Source organism: Vicugna pacos, chromosome 6 (genome assembly GCF_048564905.1).
Source record: "Vicugna pacos chromosome 6, VicPac4, whole genome shotgun sequence".
Lineage (NCBI taxonomy): Eukaryota > Metazoa > Chordata > Mammalia > Artiodactyla > Camelidae > Vicugna > Vicugna pacos.
In genome coordinates this window covers 67,006,909-67,033,553 of record NC_132992.1, presented here as the reverse complement: position 1 = coordinate 67,033,553, position 26,645 = coordinate 67,006,909, and the positions used below count along the sequence as shown (strand labels likewise).

General features: G+C 40.7%; 1 protein-coding gene across 3 annotated transcripts in view; it reads left to right on the top strand.

Moving 5' to 3' along the window:
* DCAF5 (DDB1 and CUL4 associated factor 5) overlaps positions 1-24,943 on the top strand; it is a 91,623-nt gene extending 66,680 nt beyond the window's left edge. For all 3 annotated transcript variants that reach the window (XM_031679162.2, XM_006206934.4, XM_015241482.3), the window contains exons 8-9: positions 17,148-17,275; positions 22,878-24,943. In XM_031679162.2, coding sequence (XP_031535022.2) covers positions 17,148-17,275; positions 22,878-24,647 — 1,898 coding nt within the window. In that variant the 3' untranslated portion in view covers positions 24,648-24,943. The remainder of the gene's footprint in view (positions 1-17,147; positions 17,276-22,877) is intronic.
* Positions 24,944-26,645: the final 1,702 nt, after the last annotated feature.

Below are 26,645 nucleotides of genomic sequence, written 5' to 3'. Positions count from 1 at the left end.
CCTCTCTTCCTGTTTCACACTTGGAATTTTTACCTTGCTTTTTATATGCCTTATTCTTCTGCTTCTGCTTCTGCTTCTGCTTATTCTTTTCCATGAGCACATTCCTGCTTGTTAACTCTTACTACTTTACAAACAGTGGTTAGGGCCTCTGTCTTTCCTTTGGCCTCTCCAGTGATGTTAACTAAAGGGAAACTTTCTTTACTGATTGGACAAGGCATATTCCCTAACTGACTGCAGACATCAGAGAAATTAGAAATTTCTGCATTGCTCCTACTGGTAGAAAAATGTCTATTTTTTATTCTCAGAACAGCTCAATACAGCCTTCTGCTCAAGGTGGTACATTGCATCAAACTGGAAAATGGCTATCAACAAAGTAAATAGAGGACTGTGCGAGCGTATTACACAAAATGTGTCTAGTGCTCAGAGTTAAGGAAGTTGTTGGCTTGCTTATTGCTGAATTAATATTGTTACCAAACACCTGCCTTTCAGAACTTGTTGAAGCTTACTTTTGGAAGCAATCCTATTGCTGTGGTCTGGTTACTAAACAAATTGCAAAAGGCCTTTTTCCCCTTCTGGAATTTGGAAAGCGTGAGTGGAGCATCTTACCTTTGTAGCATAACCAGATGGGACAGCAGCAGTCTATCTGAACAAAAAGTGATGTTCTAGCACTAAACATAGTTCTGTATTGAGTCTCCCACACCCCCATGAGTCCTAGATTGATTCGCTGAGAAAAAAATCTTAATTGTATCTTTTACCTGATCTTGAGAAGCTTTTCATTATTAAGTCCATGTGACTTTTAAAATAGAAAGTAGATGATCCCCCTTCCCCAGAACTGTTCACTAGAATCTTTTTCCTGTTTTGTATAGAGAAGGGGGAGGAATTAACGGTAGTATTATAAATAATCTTTTTCTAAACCCCTGATGATTTATGTACTGACAGGATATGGGCCACTGTTAGGCTGACTTTAGAAGATTATGCAGTCTCTGGTTTAGCAGGGACCCTCATAGCTGATTTAGGACTCCAGTATTAAACTGGGAAGTGAGTGCCTGGACTTTCCAAGTATTGTATAGGCACAGCTGGTTTAAAGGAATCCATTTGTAGATTCTCAAATTCCATATGTATTCTTCCACATATTCCTAAGAAGGTATCATTCTCCTTTCCCACCTCTCTTTCCCCCTTTGTCCTTCTCCCACTTTACAAATAACAACAACAAAAAAATACCAGAAAATCAAAAATACTCCACAAATTTTTGACCATTTGAACCTTGGTGTAGTACACTGCCCTTAAGGTACAGAAACCCCTAAAGTGCCAAAAAACTAAAGCATCCTTTAATCATAGGACTGTAACCCAACCACACCCCCTCATCTTATCCCTTCTCTTCTTACAACGCTTACAATAAATCACTTCTTTTTATAGTGGTTGATTTTTATAAAATATTACAAGTATATTTGTTTTGATCAATTGTGTTCCAGTAATAGTTGTAATGGTAACTCAAATCCAAGACAAAATTTTGACACTTACAGCCTTATGTTTGCAATAAATTAAGAAAAATTTAAATTTGTATTTATATTTTTGCTGGTAAAACTGTGATAGAGTTTTCATAAAAATATATTAGATTGAAATTTGGGGGGAGGTAGATAAAGTAGAAATACTATTTCAAGGAGGAAAAATGAATGATGTAAAATTTCTATTAAAAAGAAATTGTTAGACTTCACACTCGACATAGAATGCGGTAGATAGCTTCCACTGCAATAAGTACAAACATCAAATTACACAAGTTGTATTTTAAAAATGTCAGAGAGCTGTGACAACAAAGTGTGCGAGAACTAAAGTTCTGAAGAAGGAAGAACCCCTCCTAGCTGAGCAGAAGAGGTGCGGGTCCTGTTCTTTCCTGAGGGCATCTGTGAACAAGTTGCAGACTGGGCTGCCACTGACAGACTGTACCAGGGTCAAAAGAAATCAGAGTTTTTGATGGCCACGTGGGTTGCTGGGACAGATTGGAATCTAGAAGGCCCCAAGCACATGGCCAGTCTTCCTTATAGGACATTTACTGAGTGCTGGAATTGCACCAGGAGCTAGGGGGCTGGGCTGGAAAGGCAGAATGAAATTCCAACAGTATATAGTGCTTAAAAGACAAAGTCTGCCAAGTGGGAGGGGCTTGTTCCACAGAGCATTTTGAACCTGCGTGGGAAAGCAGGATAAAGAGCTAAGCATCAAACCTCCAAAGGACAGAACATTCAGAGCAGAGAAGAGAGAGTTGACAGGCTCTCCATCAGAAGCCCAAGGGGACTACACTCAAGGGTGGGGCCAGACCAGAAAGGCCGAGTGAGGTATTCTGCAATCTCCTGGTACCTAGGACCCTAGCTCCGATTAGAGAAAGAGACCTGCAACAAGCATCCTACAGGTTTTGCCTGGCATGTTTGAAACCAGAAATAGACTTATTCTGACTAAAGAAACATCCCAGCCCAGACTTAGTTCCTCCTGATTGGATTGAAGGTGATCAGTCCCTTACCTTCTTTTCTTAAGAGTGGAATGGGTAAATGCCATATGGAGGAACCAGCTTTTGTCCTGTATTAGTCTGCTAGGGGTGACATAACAAAATCCCACAGACTGGGTGACTTAAACAACAGATACGTATTTTCTCACAGTTCTGGAGGCTAGGTGTCCAAGATTTAGCAAGTTTCTGGCAAGTTTAATTTCTTCTGAGGCCTTTCTCCTTGGCTTGCAGATGATTGCCTTCTCATTGTGTTCTCACATGGCCTTTTCTCTGTGTACACACATCCTTGGTGCCCCTCCCTCTTCTCATGAGGACACCAGTCTTATTGAATTAGAGTCCTACCCTTACAACATCATTTAGCCTCAACTATCTCCTTAAAGGCCCTATCTCCAAATAGTCACATTATGGGTTAGGAATTCAGCCTGTGAATTTGCAGGAGACAATTCAGTTCATAAGAGTCTATATGGTTTTTTATTCTCAATGTCCAGCCTACAAAAAAAAAAAATATGAAGGGAAGAGGGTATAGCTCAGTGGTAGAGTGCGTGCTTAGCATGTACAAGGTCCTGTGTTCAATCCCCAGTACCTCCAGTAATAAATAAACAAAAACAAACAAACCTAATTAACTGCCTCCCCCCCAAGAAATTAAGAGATATGAAAATGTGGTCAGTAATCAAAAGGGGAAAAAATTACAGAAATCAACCCTCAATATTATCCCGATATTGAAGTTAACAGACAGGATCTTTAAATATTATAAATGTTATAAAGAAAATAGAAGAAAAGATGGACAAATGGATGAAAAGAGAGGATTTAAACAGAGAATTGGAATCTACTTTTTTTAAAAAATCATGCAGACATTCTAAAACTGAAAAATATGTCTAAAACTAAGAATTTTTTGGTTGGGTTTAAGCTACCGAGGATAGACTTAGCGAATAGAAGACAGATCAATAAGAGACATACAAACTGAAGGACAGTGAGAACGGCGAATGGAAAGAGCAAAGCAGTGTTAGAGACAAGTGGAACATACAGGATCTAACATGTATGAAATTGAAATCCCAGAATGATAAGAGAGAGAAAGTGAAACAGATGCAATAAAAGCAGAAATAATAGCTGAAAGTTTTCAAAACAAATGAAATATGACAATTCTCAGATTCAAGAAACTCACTAACCACAAACAGGATAAATACAACACCCCTAGGAGCATCATAAGTCAACCTATTGAAAATAAAAGATAATGAGAAAAAGCCCCAAAACAGCCTGAGAAAATGGACAAATTACCTGTAAATAAGCCACAGTCAGATTGATGATCAAATTATGGAAGCCAGAATATAATAGAATTTTATCTCTAAATTGTTTAAAGAATTAAAACCTGGCATCCTAGAATTCTATATCCAGGGAAAATATCCTTCAAAAATATATGGCATTATGCTAAGTGAAATAAGTCAGACAGAGGAAAACAAATACTGTAAGATATCACTTGCATATGGAATCTAAAAAAATACAACTAGTGAATACAAGAGAAAAGAAACAGACTCACAGATGTAGAGAACTTGGGGTTACCAGTAGGGAGCGGGGAGGGGGAGGGGCGAGAAGGAGGGGGAGGATTAAAAGGTACAAACTGTCAGGTATAAAATAAGCTATGGTGGGGAGGGGAGGATATAGCTCAAGTGGTAGAGCGCATGCCTAGCATGCACAAGGTCCTGGGTTCAATCCCTAGTACCTCCTCAAATGAATGAACGAATGAACCTAATTACCTCCCCCCTCCAAAAAAAAAAATAATAAGCTTCAAGGATGTATTGTACAACATGAGGAACATAGCCAATATTTTATAGTATAAGTGGAGTATAACCTATAAAAATAAATGGAGTATAACCTTTAAAAATTGTGAATTACTATGTTGTATACCTTTAACATACAATATTGTACATCAACTATACTTCAATTTAAAAAGTATGATATTGTAAAATAAATACATAAATAAATTTTTAATGAAAAATAGGTAAAATAAAAGATATTTTTTAAAAAGAAATTATAAAATTTTAATATAATCACTTACCAGTTCTCAATGAATTAATGAATCTAAACATTGAGCACCAGCAGCTACTCACATCACAGAAATAAAGGCAATTGGACATTAGGTGCCTCCTGATGAAGAAACACAACACTGCCTGTGCTTGCAAAATAAAACAACCCTGAATCAGATCAGATCTCAGGATCCAGCTTTCACTTTGCACAAAATACGGAGGACAGAGGAGCATATTGTACTACATTGTGAGGATACAATCCATAGAATCCAGACTGACCAGATGACCTGTGTTCTTCAACAAACACATTCTGATGAGAAAAAGAAATGATGTCAATTTCTTTGCTGTACTGATTTCTTCCTCTACCTCTGTTTAAAAATTAACTAAGTTTAACAGATGTAGTTGGACTAGACCAAAAAAAATATTTAGCTCCTTGATATTAAAGGTGCTACATGGTATTTTAAAAAGTACACTCAGCATCACATAAGCCGCTTTTGGAGACCACAGAACCCATGATCTACTTAGAGTTGACTGGAAGCCCCATGGTTTCCACATGGGCTCTGGTTGGTCCTGGATCCCCATCCTTGTCTGGGTGCTTGGGTTTCTTGTAGGTAAGGATAGGACCTCATGATTATCTCTCTTGTTGGATTCAGTAACTGGTAGTTGAGGAGTTTGTTTTCTCTTTATTACCCCTTCAATATTATATCATTTGTCTGTCACAATAAGTCTCTCCCTTTGATCCTCATCTTGCTCTGCATGTTAACTAAAGCATCTTTTTGGATTATTTTTAAGCAAATCTTGGCTCTTTTGGGGATTTAGCCTTCCTGCCGCTGTTCTGACAACCCACCCATATTCTTTTTTCTTGTTCATATAGGTTTCCTTTTTCTTTCTTTTTTTTCCTTATTCTTTTTTTCATTTCTTTTACTATAATTCTTGTTATCAAAGTAATACAGGTACATAACTTTTTAATCAAATAATATTACAAATCTTTTTTTTTAATGCAACAGTTTCTTTCTCTTCCTATAACATACTCATAATATTTTTGAATTTTCAATTTTGGGTATTTTCTCCTGACTTTCTACTTTCAAAATCAGCCAATTTCCCACAATAGGAATCTGTGATTTCCTGTCAAGAAGGTATTTGCCTGGCAGTTGAACTATGGTTCTAAATGCCAAATAAGGGAATAGAGCTGGAGATCTCACAGATCTATATACAGATTTTTGTTTAATTCCACCCAAGCTGTTCCTCGTGTCCCCAGTCCAAAACCTCTTTAGATCAACTCCAGCTGGTAACTCCCAGGTCTCTGCTTGTGTGGGGAAGGGGCAGTTTCATGGCCATGTGTGCTTGAAGGTAGAGTGTGAAGGTGTAACTGCTCTTTATAAAGCTTTCATCTCATCCTGTTTCTGGCCCTATCCTTCAAGCTAGCTTCAGGGATACTTAGCACCTTTTACTTTTGTATGTTAATCTCTTTGTTTTTATTTTGTTAATGTTTTTAATTGAGGTATAGTTGATTTACAATGTTCATTTCAGGTGTACAGCAGAGTGATCCAGTTATACATATATATCTATTCTTTTTCAGATTCTTTTCCATTATAGATTATTACAAGACATTGAGTATAGTTCCTTGTGCTATACAGTAGGTCCTTGTAGATTATCTATATTATAGATAGTAGTGTGTATATATTAATCCCAAACTCCTAATTTATACCTCCCTCATCTCTGTTCTTAAATGTTGGCAATTGATAGTTTTAAAAAATACTTAGCAAGGTTCAGCAAGCCAAACATAATGTATAAGGGCTAGATTTGGTCTTGAGTTCCAGCTTTGAATGCTTAGATGGTGAAAAGTCTGTCAGAAAATGCCTAATCTATCTTGAGAGTTCTCATTGAAAGAATAAATAATTTTTGTAACTAAAAAAAGAAAGAAAAAATCCTAATCTAATCTACTGCCTCTTTGACTTAAATCTGGAATGAGGCTGAGCTTGCCGCCTCTGATCATGCCAGTTGAAAGTAAGATGCCGAGGCAGAGTAGCACTGTTTTATGCCTTGCTGTCATATGCCTTAATGGCATAATCAGATGACAAGCAATCGGCATTTATTGAATGCCTGCTGTGTTTTTCACAGTGCGTGCCAGATGCTGAGAGAATTAGATGGAGAGCAGCCCTGAGAGTGAGCCAAAATCAAGGGCATCTTTTTCTTCTCCACTCTCCTGTTCAGAAAGACTGACAATCACTGGGAAAATTTTCTTTCCACACAAACTCCAAAGACAGGAAGTTTATTTATTATATAAACAGTACAGAACTAGCCACTTGGCTACATAATTCATATAGGTCTTCCTAGTGGGCTGAGGAAATCATTTTGAGATGTAAGACCTAATACCATAAAACCTGACAATATTAGACTTAATTTTTTAGTTGATGTCAATTAATAATTCATTTCTAAAAACCTCTTTAAAAACCAGAGCAAAGAATAGAACTGGGAATTTTGCTGTGGCAAAGAAAAAGCCCATTCTGTTTTACACTTCTGAAGTACTTAAGAAGAGCATCTGTTTTTACGTGATAATTCTGAAGATAAAATAAACAGGCTGATAGTTGTGTATGGAGCCAGTGTGGAATACTGGAAGGAGCAGTAGGCTTAAAATCACACCTGGATTCAAGTCCAGTGCTGCCAAGTAACTAATTGATTGAGTGATTCTAGGCAGGTTATGTAACAGCAATTGTCTGAACCTCAGTTTCTTCTGTAAAATTGCCACCCACCGCCTGCCCTACCACCTCACATCATGGAATGATTTAACAGTATTGGAGGCTTTCTGAAAACTATGTGCTTTCAAATGTGAAGCAGTTACTGGTATAAATAAGATCAGTGCCCATAGATTTATAATTTCCAAAGCATTTGCTCCCTAGTAACTTTGGTAATAGAAATAATGGGTTTGACAACATGTGGCAAAGGTGGGTGTCTCTGGAAAATACTCATATTGCCTTGTCCTTCCTTTTTCTGTAATTCTTGTTGGAAAGGGCATTAGGATGTTTACTGATAGAGTTGCTTCCCCTGAGATATGCCTGTACGCAAGACCTTACTATTCATAGAAAGAAGCATAACGTAAGAGAGTTGGTAAGCCTGGGTTTAAACTCCTGATCCATTTGTCTTCTAGTTGGAGGCTTTGGAAAAATTGTTTAATCTTGCCAAACTTTCATTTCTTCATCATCACAAGTAAGAATATATACAGTACAAACAACAACAACAATAATAATATCTACCTTCTTAGGGGTATTGTGAGGGTACTCAGTGACTACTAAATGTTGTTATTCCTCATTAAGAAAGCGTTCTCCCTTTTAACCTTCCTCTGAAAAACTCCTTAGAGACCAAGATGTTGTTCTCCTCTGGGACCCTCCTGAATGGTCAGTTGAATTTTTTTACATGAAGGCTGCTCTTGACTCATCTAATAGTTCAAGAGGGGGGAAGTTATATGACAAATTTTTCCCTGAATGGAGGGGAAGAACATGCAGCCTCACTGCCAAGTCACTGCAGCCACCCCCTCTGCTAGTAGGCTGATGAAGTAGGCTGGAAACAGCTGTAAATACATTTCCATGGGCCTGCATATGTGTGCATGCTCTGTCTCTCCTTTTTCTAGACCTACATTTACTCTCAGTGAGTTAGGCCTGGGCATCTGCTTTTTCCTCCCCTGTGATAGGAAGAACAACTGTTTTTAATTGGTCACGAGTAGTTGGTTGCAAACACATGTGAAATACAGATGATGAAAGAAGAACTTAGTATAATTGACTTTTTTGTGCAATTAAGCATTGCTGTCTGTGGAGCTCTTTGAGAGCTTTACTGACAGCACAGGCTGTACCCATCTGGCTTTTCTAAACTCTTAAGTGGTTACATGATTCTCAGGAGGCAGCCACTGCTCTCTCTGTATTGTCAGTACCCTGATTGTATTTCTCTTTATGGCTTGAAACTTGGAGCCCTGGGAATGTTCACTTGGGCCTTTTGGAATTACTAAGAGGTTGTTTGGACAACTCTTTTAGATATAGCAAGGGAAAGAAGTAGCCCCTTTTCCCTCATAGGAGTAAACTCTTAATTCTACCAGTGGAGTCAAGAATGAAATAAATTAATTGCCTCAACACGTAACTACTAAACCTCATTTTGATAGATAATAGCTTTAGCTTTCTCCTTCAAGCCTTGTTCCAGAGAGAATAATGAGATTTACTTTACCTTGTTCACTTACTGAATATCCTTAGATAAGACATTATGCAAATCCTATGGACAAATGGAAGATAAACACTTTCTTGCCCTCCAAGAATTCCCAATCTAAGAGGGATGAAAAAAGTGTGGGTATGTGTATGTATGCTAAATTTAAAAGTAGGTTCTAAGGCCCATAAAAAAATAACTAAGCAGGGCTTGAAGTGGTTTGGGGGGTCAGTAAAGTTTTCATGGAATTAGTATTTCAGAGGACCATGAAGTATAGTTAGGATTTTAACCCCTTTATTTGTCTGCTCTTACTATAGTCAAAATGCTATAAAAGAAACACGCAAAATTGACAGCAGGAAGATGGAGGGAGACACTTGGATAAACCCACATGTTGGATGATGAAGCCCACTAGTGAAGATTGAGTCCTTTTCCTCCACGCTTATATTCCACAGTCTAATACACTCAAATCTTTTCATTAGTCATCAAACATTTGTTGGAAACTTAGTATATGCCAGGCACTGTTCTAGAGGCTTGGGATACAGCAGAGAAACAAAAGAGCCCTGCTGTCATGGAACTCAAACTCTAGCAGGGGAAACAGACAATAAACATAGACTCAATAAATTATATTATATGTTTAAAGGTTAGAAGTGCTTTGGAAAAAGAAAAAGAATAGTATATAGATGACCCTAAAGACTCCACACAAAAACTGCTAGAACTGATAAATTCAGCAAGGCAGCAGGATATGAGATTAACATATAGAAATCTGTTGCATTTCTTTACACTAACAATGAAATAACAGAAAGGGGGTGGGGGACAACAAATCCCTTTTAAACTCACATTGAAAAAACAAAAGAATGCTTAGGAATAAACCTGACCAAGGAGGTGAAAGACTTATGTGCTGAGCACTATAAAATGTTGATAAAGGAAATTGAAGATGATTCAAAGAAATGAAAGATACCCCATGCTCTTGGATTGGAAGAATTAATATTGTTAAAATGGCCACACTGTCCAAAGCAGTCAATAGATTTAATGCAATCTCTATCAAATTACCCAGGACATTTTCCCTAAAATTTATACAGAACCATAAAAGACCCAGAATTGCTGAAGCAATCCTGAGAAAAAAAAAAAGCAAAGCTGGAGAAATGACCCCCCCCAGACTTCGACAATACTACAGAGCTATAGTAGTCAAAACAGCATAGTATTGGCACAAAGACAGATGGATCAATGGAACAAAATAGAGAGCCCAGAGGTAAACCCCCATAGCTACAGTCAATTAATCTTCGACAAAGGAGACAAGAATATACAATGGAGAAAAGACAGTCTCTTCAATAAGTGGTGCTGGGAAAACTGGATAGTTACAGGTAAAAGACTGAAATTAGAACATTCTCTGATACCATATATAAAAATAAACTCAGAATGGATTTAAGACCTAAATATAAGACCGTATACCATAAAACTCCTAGAGGAAAACATAGGCAAAAAATTCTCTGACATAAGTCATCCCAATGTTTTAGGTCAGTCTCCCAAGGCAGTAGAAATAAAAGCAAAAATAAACAAATGGTACCTAATCAATCTTACAAGCTTTTGCACAGCAAAGGAAACCATAAGCAAAATAAAAAGACAACGTATGGACTGAGAGAAAAATACAAACAATGTGATTGACAAGGGCTTAATTTCTAAAATACACAAACAACTTATACAACTCAATAACAAAAAAGCAAACAACCCAATCAAAAAATGGGCAGAAGACCTAACTAGACATTTCTCCAAAAAAAGATATACAGATGAACAACAGGCACATGAAAGCATGCTCAACATAACTAACTATTAGAGAAATGTAAATCAAAACTACAGTGAAGTATCACCTCCCACTGGTCGGAATGGCCATCATTTAAAATCTACCAATAACAAATGCTAGAGAGGGTATTTAGAAAAGAGAACCCTCCTACACTGTTGGTGGGAATGTAAATTGGTGCAGCCACTATGGAAAATAGTATGGAGGTTCCTTAAAAAACTAAAGATAAGAGTTGCCAGCAATCCCACTCCTGGGCATATATCTGGAGAAAACTGTAATTTGAAAACATACACACACCCCAGTGTTCAGAGCAGCACTATTTACAATAGCTGAGCCATGGAAATAACCTAAATGTCCATTGACAGATGAATGGATAAAGATGTGAGGAGTGTGTATGTATACACACACACACACATGTATCTATAGTGGAATACTAGTGAGCCATAAAAAAGATGAAATACCATTTGCAGCAACATGGATGAACCTAGAGATTATCATTCTAAGTGAAGTAGGTCAGAAAGAAAAAGGCAAATACCACATGTTATCACTTATATGTGGAATCTAAAATATGACATGAACTTATTTACAAAACAGAAACAGACTCACAGACATAGATAACAAATTTATGGTTACCAAAGGGGAAAGGGGGTGGGGAAGGGCTAAATTAGGAGTTTGGGAGTAGCAGATACAAATTACTATATATAAAATTGATAAATAACAAGATCCTACTGTATAACAGAACTGTATTCAATATCCTGTAATAAACCATAATGGTGAATTTTATTTTATATATATATAACTGAATCACTTTGCTGTACACCAGAAACTAACACAACATTGTAAATCAACTATACTTCAACTTAGAAAAAAGAGAGCAGAATTAGGGGGATAGGAAGTGGTATGGGGAAGGGATCAGGGGAATATAATTTTACATTTCATTATATTGAATTCTGAATATTCAGTATAGTCCTCGTTGAGAAGGTCACACTTGAGTAAAACCTCAAAGTGGTGAGGGAGCCTGGCAGAAATCTGGAGTAAGAGCATCTCAGATAGTATCAATGTGAAGGTTTTGAAGTGAGAATGTGCCTTGTGTGTTTGAGAAATAGCAAGGAAATCAATGTGTTGAAGCAGAGTGAGAGAAGGGGAGAATAAAAGGGGTTATCATAGAGGTAAGTGGGGTACAGAGGTATCCAATCACATAGGCATCTACTGTGAGTGAAGTGGGGAACCATTAGAGATTTTTTAGCAGAGGAGTGACATGATCCAACTTATTTAACAGCATTACTCTGGCTGCTGAGTTGGGGGTAAATGGTGGGAGTGAGGCTGCCAAGGATAGAAATGAGGAGAACCAGTAGGAGTCTCTCATAATACAGGTGAGTAGTGATGGTGGCTTAAACCAAGGTAATAGGGGTTGAAGTCTAGATGTATTTTGAAAGTAAGGCCCCCATGATTTTCTGATAGATTAGATTGTGGGAGAGGGGGAGCTGATAGAGTTTGAGTTGTCTCTTAAACATCCAGGTAGAGAGGTTGAATAAACAGTTTGGATATAGAGGTATGGAAGGCTGGAGTTCAAGAGAAAGGTCTGGACTAGAGATACAATTTCTAGTTTTGGTATCGTATAGGTAGTATCTAAAGCCACAGGACTGGATGAGATCACCGGTGAGTGAAGAGAGTGTAACTAGTCAAGAGAAGGGAACCAAAGACTGAGCCCTAAGGCATTTTCATGTTAAAAAGTCAGGAAGAAGACCCAAAAGGGAAGTCAAGGAGTGACCAGTGAGGTAGCAGGAAAACCAAAAGAGAGTGATCCTAGGAAGGCAGTGAAAAAAATGCGTCAAAGGAGAGGCAACTCTGTTGAATCCTGCTAAGTCAAATAAGGTGAGAGGTGAGTTAACCATTGGATTCTTTGATGACTATCACCAAGCCCAAGTCTTACTGCTTAGGGAAGGACTAGGTAACTATAGAGATTTAATGTCCATTGCATCACTTGAATAATCATCATTGCCTAGCATTTCGACTTCTTTCCCTATAAATTAGTACTGCCCCTTTATATATTTGCTTTCCATCCTGCCCTGTCAGTGTGTTCTGCAGGATTTTGTTTGCTACCCCAATCTAAAGCTACCAAATGAACTTCTCCCTTGAAATACTGATTTCCTATATCATAATCTGTCTTTTTTACCTGAGTATTGTTTATTTTTAAATACCACTCTTAACAGTGTTCTCCACTAATTTCAGTTTAGCAGTTGCTTGTGAGGGTTGCGGGTATAGCTGAAGTGGTAGAGCGCATGCTTAGCAGGCGTGAGGTCCTGGGTTCAATCCCCAGTACCTCCTCTAAAAATAAAACCTTATTACCTCCCCGCTCTCACCAAAAAAAAAAAAAAAAAAAAAAAAAAAAAAAAAAAAATTCAATTTAACAATTGCTTGTGAAGTCCTTCTTATATGCCCAACTCTTTTCTTATTATCTTGGATGTGTCAGCATATAAATCTTGAAAGACCAAGGATATTTTACCCTCTTCATGAGAGCCTGTTTTCTATTTCTTGGAAATGCAAATTTATCTCATGCTGTCTTAATTTCTCATCTTCCAGCAGCCCCTTCTAGTCCTCTGGTCCCTGTTCCTGGTTCATTACTGCTGCTTTCACCCTTCCCCCTTCTGAATTTCAGTGTTGTCCATTGTTTCTCCCTCCCATTCTCACAAAGATGTTTGTCCTATGCATTAAGTAATAGGATACAAGGAAGGGGTGAAAATCCGAAGACTGACAAGAAAATTAATACTGCCATTTTATCCAAGTTGATTTGGGATTTATTTCAGTAGAAAATATTTTAAGTGTCCTGTTCTATAGCCCCAAGTGCCATTGAGGATCACTTCCCAGCATGATTGATAAGTTGCTGTTAGACCAGGTCATTTAGGAATCCTGACCAGGTTACTTTTTGCTTTTGAGTTGAAATTATAGTCATTCTTGGAGGACTTTGTTAAAGCAAATGAAATTGATAAGAGATAGAAGTAACCAAAGTTGGTGAGAAATGGGAGGCCTCTTGAGTGGCTTGAGGCGACAAATTTCTGGCTGAATGTTATGAAAAGAAAAGCATAGATAAGGAAGTAGAGGGAAATGAGGACCTGTAGGCTTAGCCCCTTGCCTTCTCTCAGGGAACATTTGGCCATGGCATTTTAGAAAGGTCTTTATCAGGGTTCTGAGCAGAGTGTTTTCTCTGAATCTTTTGTGTTTTCCTGGGATTCTGGGATACCCCCAAGATAGGGAATCACTGATGCTGGAATCATATGACCCACTCATTTTCTTTTCTGAGGTCTTACAGTAGAATAGGTGATTTATATATAGCCTTCCCCACTTCCCTAGCATCTCTTCTGAATCAAAGGAAAGATGGAGATACAGGAACTTTGACCATGAGTGATAAAAGAAACCTACAGAGTAGTGCCAACATGTTTGGCTGAGCCAGCTAGAGCAGATGGTCCAGAGAAATGACCACTGCTTTGTACAGGACTCTATAAACAAATGACAGCTCAAAGATGAGTAAGGTCGTTTTTCCAGGGTATGTGCTATTTTGCTCATTGGTGCCGTTACTGATTAGATCATGACTCAGCTCAGGAACCATGGGAAGATGTTGATCCTTACCAAGCCCCTTACCCACAGATGAGGGATGACGCCAAAGGAAGATTATGTAGGTTATGCACTTCTTGGAAAAAATATTCCCTACCTAACTTCTTCCAGCGTGATCCTGCTGCTGATGGGCAGGTTCTGGTTAGATAACAGGGGAGAGGAGACCCCAAGTTCTCACTGGTATTGGCATCTCGACATCAGCCATTTCAGACTAAAGAAATCTATCCGAAACAAATCTCCAGGACTGATAAAAATGTATTCTTTCAACTTCATTGTATCTCAACTGTATAGTAGCAGCTGTATTCAATCACTTGAAACCTGGAAACCAGGAGAGAGAGACGATAGAGAACCTCTCTGAAGCCTGTTCATTGCTGTGATTCTGTGTACACAACCTGGTTACCTTAAACAAATGGCAGCAATAATTCTTCCTGTACCTGCTTTCACCATCGGTTTCTTGGCTCTACTGACTCTTTTTCAGGTTTCCTGGGTACACATTTGGGTAGGGAGAAGGAGAAATGATCCTGTATTAAAATTGCTGCCAAGAAGAGAAACCAGATGAGGGTACAGTGTGTGAAAGAACAATAGAAACAGTTTTTCTATGGTCTGAATTTTCAAGCATTGATACCCTTCAGCTACTCTTTAGATCTGCAAGTCACTGTAATTGTATTCCATGTAATCTTTGACAGAAATAATTAGTTTGGTTGATAAACTTCAGTTCTGTTGGTAGCTGATCCTTTAAGACATGAGACCCTCTATCTGTCCTCCTTTGGTAATATTTATTCTAGAATTGCCCTCCAGAAACACTATCCATTCAACAACTGTTTGCTGAGCACCTGCTTTAGTTCAGGCATTGCACCCCAAGTTCTAGGTATGCAAGAGATCCAGTTCTACTCTCATAGATTAGTCAGTGTTTGCAATGTGATGAAATGTCCTCTGCTCATACTCTAGAGCTTGCACTCAGGATACCATTGGACAGAGTCTCTTCCTTCCCCTTTTTTAAATTTAGGACTTAAAAAAGAAAACCAGCTTATATGATGACAACCAGAAGGATTTAGAAATCATTTATGACCTTCTGACTCCATCCCTATTCAAACCTTTTCATCTCTTAAAGACCACTGATATGGTGGGAGGGATATTAGGGCATTGTAACCAGACTCAGGTTCAAATTCTGGCTCTGTCATTTACTAGCTGCTTGGAAGAAGTCGCTTCAATTCACTGAATCACTTAAATTCCTTTTCTTAGAGGCAGAAGGATTAAACAAGAGATTAGTACTAGGTTTAACCCTAAGTTTCTTTGCTAGTGACTACCCCAGTAGGGGTATGGATAGGAGTAGCATGTAGGAAACAGAATTCAGGACTACTACTTGTTGAATCAACCATATATAGAAAAAAAATAATAAATCCAAAGGACCTCCTTGGAGTGGTGAGATCACTGTATTGAGACAACTGTTTTAGATTCCCATGGATCCCTTTTTCCTTAATTCTCTCCAGTTTATTTGACTAGGCTCAGATTACCTTTCCCTCCTCCCACTCTAACCTAGGAACCTAGTGCACTCAGGCTGCCGAGGGATTCCTATCAAGGCAGCATACATTGGTGTTTGACCTTTTGTGATCCTTTTTTTCCCATAAAAACGCCCCTGTGTCCTAGTTGCTCTTTTTTCCTTTATGGTTTATTAGCAAACTTGATGATATTGGGCTAAGGTATGAATGGTTGTATTATCCACCCTGGATAATTCAAATATTAATGTCAACTATGGGAGAAAGTTTAGGCAAAGGACATTTTTGGCACCCACTAAGTAGAGTAAGCACCTGGTGTTAGCCAAACTGGCACCACCGAGGAGCAGATTGGTATAGTCTGAAAACACCTTCTGCAGAACCAGATTATTTCTGGAGAATGGATAGTGTTCTAGCCATTTTCCTTCCAGATACTGAGATGGTAAGTGTTTGGAATGAATGTTTGAACAAGGTGGAGTTGGGAGTGGGATGGAGGCATGTGGAGCTGAGATGGTGCCTGATGGTACTTTGTGCCCCAGGGGTGCCATGCTCCTGGTAGGACTAAGAAGGTACTTATTGCTTAAATAAATGAACACTCATTTGTTTGTGTCTGAATGCATCACATTTTACCAGTTGGCCAGGTTGGTCTCTGCATGTATTGAACTGTTGATGGCCCCTTAGAAGTGACCTTGTTCAGAACGTGGGTGCCTGTGTCCTATGTGAGTGTGTTGCCCTTAAAAATGAAGTTGAACCTTTGAGATTATCCCAAGTTCGTAAATGATGACAGCTTCATCTGTGTTAGTAAATTCCAGGCCTCTGGTACTTTTCTCAGTCATTGAAGAAGAAAGTCCACAGGATGGTTTTTAAGATACAGCTTTCTATTAGTGGTCTCTTGATTTTAATCCACAAATGATGTCTTTAAGGCCCACTCTCTAACTCTCAGTGCTTGGGCTTTTGTTTATTATGGAAGTGACCTGTCTCTCCTTTCTTTATCCTTAGTTCTGCTATCAGGGTGAAGAAAGGATTTTCTCCATTATTTTCACAGCGGTTTTTGTATGTTTGTTTTGTTTGCTATTTTCATAATAGAAATTGAGGGCAGCTGGATCAGAGATGTTTTTTGTGCATTTAAGTAATTATTTGCTTCTGGTTCTGTGTGTCCCTGGCTCAGCTGCCTAACTGTTCCCAAGCAGTTCAGTCTCATTTTGCTCATGACTGGCCTTTTCTAAGGTGACACTATTCTATCTTGGGGATCAAAAAGTTGAAAAAAGTTGCTGTGGCTTCATTGACAATGGAATTGCAGTGGGTGGGCGTGGGCAATGCTTAAAGGCTAAATAAAGACTCTGGGTAAGAGCACATATGCTGAGAGATATTTCATCTTTTTTCTTTCCATAGCAACTTAATTTGTAAGATTAAGCATTCTGCTGGTGATATAGATAAAAAAAATCTCAGCTCCGGTTCAGAGCTGTTTGTCTGCCATTACTGGAACTTATTTACTTTCATCCATTACAACATTTGATTTCTGTTTCCTTCTGTCTTCCCAGGTGGCATTGGTAGAGTGGTCAATGGAGCCTTCATGGTGCTGAAAGGGCATCGGTCTATTGTTAACCAGGTCCGATTTAACCCCCACACCTACATGATCTGCTCTTCTGGTGTAGAAAAGATTATCAAGGTGAGGCACCTTCCCCTTTTGTCCTTGTAGAGAAACTGTTGCAGTTCATGAATGGAAGAAACAAAGTGTTTGTAGAACCTCATATCTAAATATACTAAAGGTCTATCTAAATATACTAAAGGTCTATCTAAATTCTGGATTATTTTGACATATTATTGTAAAATATGGGAAAATGATGTTAAAAAGAGTGGTTTAAAACCCTCCTTTCAGGACCATTTTTTAAAAATACTCACTAGGCTTTGAAACTAGACACTATCTGTGTGACACTATACTTCCAGTGGCCTTTGATCTGGAGTCTGATGAATTCTGCTTTCCAAACTTCATCTGGAGTTTAAGAAGCCACCATCCCCTAAGTTACTCAGTGTGCACTTTGCATTAATTCCTGTCCTTATATGGCACAGATATAACTAAGTGGCTGTCAGAATCATAGCTACCTTGTCTAAGGACATATCAAAAACCACTGCTGTGGTTGTGATTGAGGCTAAACACTTGCATCAACTGCACATTGACTGAGTGAATTTAACCCTGCCAAGGAATGTTTTTAGAGCTTGCAACTGAGACACCCAGCCTGGCCTTTGTCCATGGAAGGATGGCCCATTGCCCATCACATTCCAGTTGCTAGTAACCCTTCCCACATCTGAGAAAATGAGCGTTTGGAGCAACTGATGAATACTTTAAGGACCCTATGATAACTTGACTTTTAAGTAAGAATAGATGATATCCCAACTCTCCTCCACCTCAACCCCCAGCAAAAGTTAGAACTCCTCACTATTTCCCCAAAATGGCATTGAAAACCTAAGGGAGGTCTCAGGGAAACGTGAAAACTGGTTTGTAACAAACTGGTAGTTTTAGTTTTCTTTTGTTCTTAAAAAAAAAGTACTATCCAGAGTTAAACCAAGTTGTATTTGAGGCAAAGAAACTATCAGAAATATAATGTTGGACTATGGCTCAATATTTTTATTTGTCCTTGTTCCAATTTCTTCTATTTAGGTTTTGTTGGTCCTGTAGATTAGGGCTGACTTTCATGATTGTACACATTTATTTCCCCATAGGGCTAGAACAGGACTACTAGATAGTTCTTACTGACTTTTTATAGATGATGAGGTTTAAATTATAAATTTACTGACTGGGGTTGATTACACAGCTAATCAGTGGTAAAGCAGGATAGAACCCTGTTCTTTGTTCTTCCCAGTGTACTACTTCACTTCCCATGCTGGTGGGGAGGCAGCAGGCAGCCTGATGCCCCTGCTGGATCTGATCATCTCAGTAGTCCTTCACTTGGGCAGTCATTGAATTGGCCCTGTCCCTTGCATTGCTATCCCTTCTCCTTTAGCTTGTGACTCATGGATTGGCATGGTAGCATGTCCTCTTTAAGCCTGTTAACATCATTCTCTTAGGGAAATCTGCTTGAGCATCTCCTTTAAAAGAGAGATTCCTGCTTGGCTGTGCACTCTGGGATGCTTCTGTGCTAAGTCTCCCTAATTACTGTTTAGTCAACTGGAGTCCTTATCCAAAAGGTCATAGGTTGGAAACTAGCCAAGTTCTCAGAGAAGAAAGAAAAGAAAATATTTTCTCTGTGAGGTTATCCAGACTGAACGATGGAGCTCACTGTTTCCAGGTTCCAGTGGAGTCTGAACCCTGCCCCACCAGGAGGCATGTCTAGCCATTTAAAACCTTAAGTCAGTACCATTAGTACCCATGGGCAGCTCTTTGAGTCTATCTCCCATCTGTCAAGTGAGGACACTAACAATGACGTGACACCAGGATTGCCTTGTGAGTTACCTGTGCCTGACGATTTCTGACTATTTTAATAAATGTCGCTTTCCTCTTTGCTGTTTCTGAGAGGTTCAGTAGCTCAGAGAGCATCATCCCACCACATCCCAGCCTGCTTTTCTCTCTCCACCTCTCTCCACTCATTCCACCTTTTCCCTGACTTGTCCTTTACTGATGCCTTTCTAGCCTGGATAAGAGTCCCTGTTGTCAGGGCCAGCCTCTTCTCACCCATAACAGGTCTTCTGTCCCCCTTGAATTCCCACGCTTAGCAAAAAGGGGGTTCAGTTTGTAGTTAAACATAAGGGAGGGCAAGATGGAGCAAATACTGGCATTTTTTCCCTCAAAGACCAATATTCATTTACTCATCCCATATTTGTGATACATACCTACTGTGTGCTATTTGTGCTAGGCCCCATGAGGAACACAAAGAAAGAAAGGTGATGCAGGTCCCCACAGGAATTGATGACCCAGTAGGAGAGCCAAGAAATAAAGGTCATGAAAAATGCAGTAAGGACACAAGAGATAGAAACAGTGCTGTCTAGGGAGGGAGAGATTTTTTTTCCCATCTGGGGTAATCTCAGTGTAGGTAATACTTGAACTAGATTTTGAAGAAAATAGACTGCAAAATAAAGGAGAGAAATAAGATAGGAAGACCATTCTAAGGGAAGGGAATGGATATTTAATTATTTAACTGAATCAGTAAATATTTGTTGATCACTTTCTGCATTCCAGGCATTGTGCTTATGAATAAATGCTCAGAAACAGCGAAGTATAAGACCTGTTTAGAAAATGATTCTGTTTAATCAAGTGAAGAGCACAAAAAGAAAGGGCTAAGGTATAAGGCTGGGAGGGTAAGCTGGAGGTGAGCCCAGGGGATTTTGGAAGCCAGATTAGAGAGTGTGGAGCACCCCTGAATAACAGTTTAAGTCCCTATCTGTCGTTTTTCTTGGTAGGTGGTTTAAATGTCTAAATTTACCATAATAGTGCAAAGAGAGAAGAGGGCTTAGAGATGCTACATGAAGCATGTTATGGTCACCCGTGTAGATCAGAACACTTGTGACTTAAACTGCTTTCCATTTCAATGATGTTTGAATAAGAAGTGAACTGCATCCTTTTCCTCAGCATCCTCTTGAGCTAAACTTTTCCCTGGTCTTGGAGAGAAAGCTGCTCATCTTTCCTCCTTTTCTCATGAATCTTATCCCGTGAAGAGGGATGTCCAGCCACATTTAACATGCAACAGGGTTGTGTTTTCATTACTTCACTTCTGAGTTGTTGACTTTCAGTATAAAAAAAAAAACAAATGTTTGAAATTAATATTTTAAGGATGAGGACTAAGATAATAGGAATGGTCAGTGCTTCTGGTGTTCAAAAGTCTCTTTGAGGAGGGGTCTGAAACCTTCTGGTTGAGGTATTCAGCTGCCAAATGAAAGAAGCAACACCACATTTATTGGTGCTTTGGTTAGGTTGTGCCATTTCATCATTCTCATTTCCACAGATGAGAAGAGAGGTTTCAAGGGTGAAGTCATTTGCCCAGAGCTATGTGAAGTGGTGGGGCTGGGTTCCTACCTATTCTGCCTGCTCCTGCAGCTCTGTGCTGCAAATCCTTGAGGACTGAAGACTGGCCATCTGGGATGAGGGTTTTGTTTTGCTCTGAATCTTAGAATTGGATGAGACTCATCTAATTCACTATTTAGATGAGGGAGCTGAGCTTCCCACAAGTTCACCAGCGAACTAGAGCTGTGTGGGAACCCACACTCAAGCCTTCTGCCTCCTAATCCAGCATTTTGTTCCATTACTCCAAGCTTCAGGAATGAAAGTCTACCTCAGTTTAATACATTCCAGAGCGCATATAAAAGCTGACTTCCAGTGTTATGATTTTTCATTCCTGGAGTGAAGATATATACCCTGGCTGGGTAGTAGGTTAGAACCTAGAAACTGGCGTGTTGGAATGTTGGACCAGCATCTCACCATTAATATTTTGTAATTCTGTTAAATTCAGTTTCTGTGAAATACATGTAGATTTTTCTTCATATTATGCAACACAGTTAGTGACATTTTACCACTTTTAAACTGGAGAAGTGAGAGATTTGTCACAGAATATAGACTAAGACCCAAAAACATCCTAAGGGCTTTGCCTTTTGGATCCCTCAGTTTCTTCCCTAAGCCACCAAACTCTTCTTTCCAGAGACATCTGTTTGCAGAGATCGTCACTTATAGCTTGAGCCTGTTGCTGAAGGCCACCTGTAAATATTTTCCAAACATTGAGTCTCACAAAGAATTTGAGGATCCCTTCAGACAAATCCTTTATTTTCTGCTACTTGTTTTATGCTAACTATATTCCAGTGTTTCTTAAAAATTGGTCTCACCACCTACTCCCTCCTGGAGTGCTTATTTAAAAATGCAGAGCCCTGGTACCTTCCCATGACTTACTGAATTAGAATCTCTAAGGGTGAGGCTCAGGAGTCAGTGATGTAATTATTCTTCAGGTAATTCATTTGCACACCAAAGTTTGAGAGTCACTGCCTTAAAACTCCCCTGGGTGAGATTATGAAGCTGGAGATGGGAGAACACTTGAAGAGTGGTGAGCAGGAACAAAACTGAAGGAGGAATGAATCTTGAGTTGGGAATTGATGAAAAGAGCAAACTTAGAAGGTTTCTTCAACCCCTCTTAAACTGAGGATCCTCCAAAGAGACACCACCTCCTAGGAGATGCAAGTAAAGCATGAGAGGAATGGGCCTCAGGAAGGTGCTCACAAGGAGGCGAATTTGTCCTTGGATAGCTTTGGGAGAACAAAGCCATTGTCTTCATAGAAGATAGGGAATGAGGAGCCACTGTTTTCTGGGTTGGGTGCCATCTAAAGATAGACACCAGCCTGTCAAGGCAAGAAAATCGCCTGGAATTTCATCTGAGTTGCCATGGCTACCAGCTGATGTAACCGAGTTTCTCTGTGCTGCTCTGGACTAGTCTGGCAGTCAGGTGAAGCTAATCGTTCTCATTTGCAGTGACAGTTTAATTACCTTGAACTTGATTTTTGCATGACTTACTCAACTTGTAGAATTGGGCTTTTGCATTCAGACAAACCTGGGTTTGAATTCTAGCTTTGCCACCTTTTGGCTGTAAGCCCATGTCTCTTACCACGGAGTGGAGGGATGTTAAGGGATAGGTCTGTGGTCTTGGAGGGTGTGACCTAACAGAAGAGTTGGGGAGCAGACAAGCAGCTCCCTAGTTAAGAGAATCCAGTTTCCTGGGTAACTGATGCCTGCACGTCTAAGAGGGAACTGCAGTGTAGGCAGTTGGCTATTCTTATCAAGCTCCAGTAAGCAATTCCCATTAGTTAAAAATAGAAATGTTGCAGTTGGGGAGAAGAGAAGTTATAGGCTGAAATATTAACTGTCACAGAGGACTGACTGCTGGGTCTGTTTTCACTTTGGAAAAGTAGTACCTCTCCAGTCTTCTGAGAGTTTTGAAGATTGGCCAATCTTCAAGTCATCCTCTGTCCTCTAACAGAGGAAGCTAAAGGGGAGGGAGATTGTGGGGGAGATGGTATGTGTGTGTCCTGGGCCTGGAGACAGGACTTGGTCTCCTGACACTAAGTTAATGCTGTGTCCTAGACCATACTTCTTCCCACATCTGACTCTGGAGGCCTCCATTTCATATGTGGCCCACATAATCCAATCTGGTGAAGAATGCATTTTTAAGTTGGTTAGCAAGTCCTGGCTAAATGACAGGGAGGTTTGGGGGAAGCTCTGCTTTGGCATTCTTGATGGCCACCAGCTCAGAGTACGTTCCAATCAGTCCTCGTTCGTTTTGTTTTCGCCTCCTGTGCAGATCTGGAGCCCATACAAGCAGCCAGGGTGTACCGGAGACCTGGATGGGCGGATTGAGGATGATTCTCGCTGTCTGTATACCCACGAAGAGTACATCAGCCTCGTGCTGAATAGTGGGAGTGGCCTGTCGCACGACTATGCCAACCAGTCTGTGCAGGAAGATCCCCGGATGATGGCCTTCTTTGACTCCCTGGTCCGTCGTGAGATCGAGGGCTGGAGCTCTGACTCGGACAGTGACCTCAGCGAGAGCACGATCCTCCAGCTGCATGCAGGGGTCAGTGAGCGCTCAGGCTACACTGACTCCGAGTCCTCGGCCTCACTGCCCCGCTCCCCTCCACCCACAGTGGATGAGTCTGCTGATAGCGCCTTCCACCTGGGGCCCCTGCGGGTCACTACCACAAACGTGGTGGCATCAACTCCACCGCCACCCACGTGTGAGGATGCCACCTCTCGCCAGCAGCGCCTGTCTGCCCTGCGGCGCTACCAGGACAAACGCCTCCTGGCCCTTTCCAATGAGTCTGATTCTGAAGAGAACACCTGTGAGGTTGAACTGGACACAGATCTCTTCCCCCGGCCACGGTCTCCCAGCCCCGAAGATGAGTCCAGCAGCTCCAGCAGCTCCAGCAGCTCTGAGGATGAAGAGGAGCTAAATGAACGAAGAGCATCCACGCGGCAGCGGAATGCCATGCGGCGCCGGCAGAAGACACCCCGAGAAGAGAGGCCCAGCGTCCCAACTAAGCCCGCCGACACCTACATTGGAGAAGATAATTACGATTATCCCCAGATCAAAGTAGATGACCTCTCTTCCTCCCCAGCCTCCTCCCCTGAGCGTAGCACATCCACTCTGGAGATTCAGCCAAGCCGAGCATCGCCAACTTCCGACATAGAGTCAGTTGAACGAAAGATTTATAAAGCTTACAAGTGGCTTCGCTACTCCTACATCTCCTACTCAAATAACAAAGATGGAGAGAGCTCCCTCGTGTCTGGGGAGGCAGATGAAGGGAGAGCCGGAACCAGCCACAAGGACAACCCAGCCCCTTCTTCCAGTAAGGAAGCCTATCTAAACATGGCCATGGCCCAGAGGAACCAGGACCTACCCCCCGAAGGCCGCAGCAAAGACGCTTTTAAAGAAGGGACTTCTGCCAGAAATCCCAGCAGTGGCCCAGGCCATGAGCACAGCAGCCACCCTTGGGCAGAGGCACCAGAGGACACCTTTCAGGACACTAGCAATGGTGGCTCTGTAGAACACACTTTTGAAACCAAGAGGCTCAATGGAAAGGCCCTAAGCAAGGCCCTGAGCAGCCGGGCTGAGGAGCCACCATCCCCTTCTGTCCCCAAGGCATCTGGCTCCAGTCTCAGCAGCGGGTCTGGCAACTGTCTCAGGGCCCAGTCTGATGACAGTGAGGAGAGGAGCCTCGAAACCATCTGTGCCAATCACAACAATGGACGCTTACACCCCCGCCCCCCTCACCCCCACAACAATGGGCAGAACTTTGGGGAGCTGGAGACGGTGGCCTGCTCTTCCCCAGGACATTCAGACACTGACCATGATAACTTGTCCCTGACAGGGACACTCCTACACAAAGATTGTTGTGGGTCTGAAATGGCCTGTGAGACCCCCAGTGCTGGAACGAGAGAGGACCCCACTGACCCCGCAGACACAGACAGCAGCAGGGCTGTTCATGGCCATAGTGGCCTCAAAAGGCACCGAATCGAATTGGAAGATACAGATTCGGAGAATTCCTCCTCAGAGAAGAAATTAAAAACATGATGAATACAAAGGGAAAACAAAGAGCTATGAAAAGTAGCTTTACAAACAGAAATTTTTAAACCCTGTTTAGTGAACACAGAGGAAAGGAAAAATAGTATTAAAGGCACATAAAACCAGGGCCTGAAATTTTGTGTCTGATGCTGCTCCCTTCCATTCAACAATGGGTCTGATGTTTAGCTGGCCATTGGCCGTGCTGTGTCAAGGGAAAAAAAAAATCCAAGTGACTCCTTTCTAGTGAGACTTGAGCATAGTGTACCTGTGCAGAGTCTGTTAAAGTAAATCCTTGTTAAGATGTTTGACTTGTTCTTGTGTGTGTGTGTGCACTGGCACGCGTGATCTCATTGTCTCAGACTTTTCTTTCCATTTTCTATCAGAAAGGATCTATGGGTCTGTATTTTTTGCCATCTCACCTGTTTACACGCCATAGGTGTTCTGGTCTTAATGATGAGTGCCTGCTAAATCAGGTTGTGCTGCCAGTGAGGAGTGGATTTATGCTGAAAGAACAGAGAGGAGAATGGGAATAGACCTTCAGCCCACTGGCCGTGCTACAAAGGAAAGCATGGTTCCTTTCTTAAAGAAATCTTCCATGTTTTCTCTCAGTAGCACTTCTTTGAGCATTTAATGTAGATGTACTAAAAGGGGAGCATTTTTAATGCTGATGAGAGGTTAGCACTTAAAGTCAGATTCAAGAAAATAAAGAGGCCTGATAAAATTTCATTGATTGCAAATGGAGCAATGCTGCAACACATACTGTATGGAGGCCATAAAATATAACTAATTGTGGGTAACACTTTAACAAGTTAGGTGCTAGTTCCTAAGAGGCACTTGGAAGGCCAGCAGGCACTGCCTTGGCCCCATGTGGCAATCTAGGCATATTGAAAGGAGAAAGCTCTCAAGAGCTTTGTGCTCAAACTACTAAAGTGGATGCTATAAGTGTGATAATGAAGGAGTGTAGGGAAGAGCAGAGTGTGGCACTACATTCGTTTAATTCAACCCAGAATGATGGGTCAGAATGGCTGGGTCTGGCGTCTTCTCTCAGGCTCGCAGTCTGTGGAGGCTGTGGCGTCCTGACTGGATCTTGCAGAGCAGTAGGCATCTCAAGGTAACAGATTCTTACTGGGTAGGTCTGTCAGGAGGCAGAGAGTGGAGAAAGGAGTCACTGCTTTCAAGATTCCTGGCTCTTAGAAGAGACTCTTTCATTAATGTAGATAAAGACAGAGAGAGGAAAAGACCAGGAGCTTTTTGGCGTTGCAGTGCTCATTATGGTCACTTTGTTATTACTGAAGGATTATACAAGACAGGAAGACCTAGGGATGACTAGATGTCTCGTTGACATAGATGTCATGAAAAGGCAGGAGAATACTGGGAAGAAATGAAGGAGAGAGAAAACACTACAACTTTCTTGGGCACAGAGTGCTGGATAACTAGGAGCCAGCGGCATTGGCATAGAGAGGACCTAGTGTGTGACTGATGTGGCCAGACTGATCCAGCGTTCTTTTTAGGGGAGTACCTGTCCTACTGGAACTGGGACCAAGGAGGAGACAGCCTGTGGAGGGTGAAGTCTTGGATGAATTTAATCACTGGGGGAAGGGGGGTTATTTATAAAAGGAAGGTTGATGATCTAAGCCAGAAGGAGATGTCATTTTGCTAAGCTTTGTGAAAGGAAAGGTGTGCCTGGTGTGTGTGGTGTGACTTGGGTGTAAAAATACTGTCTAAGGAGAAGGAGACGAAGGAGTGTGAGTAGCGGTGGGGATGCTTACAATTTAACAACTGTAATCTCACTGGGGATGGGAAAGTGATTCTGTAACCGTTAGAATTACTTTGATTTGTAATCAGAACAGTTCTATGATTTGTCTTTGGCTATACACAGATAATTGTAAATTCTGGTTTTATAAGCCCAAGTCATTTTACATTTGCTTTTCCAAAATTTATTAAATTGGAATTTTTTAATCCTTTATATACAAAAAAAAAGATATAATCACTCTGTGTGTTTCTCTT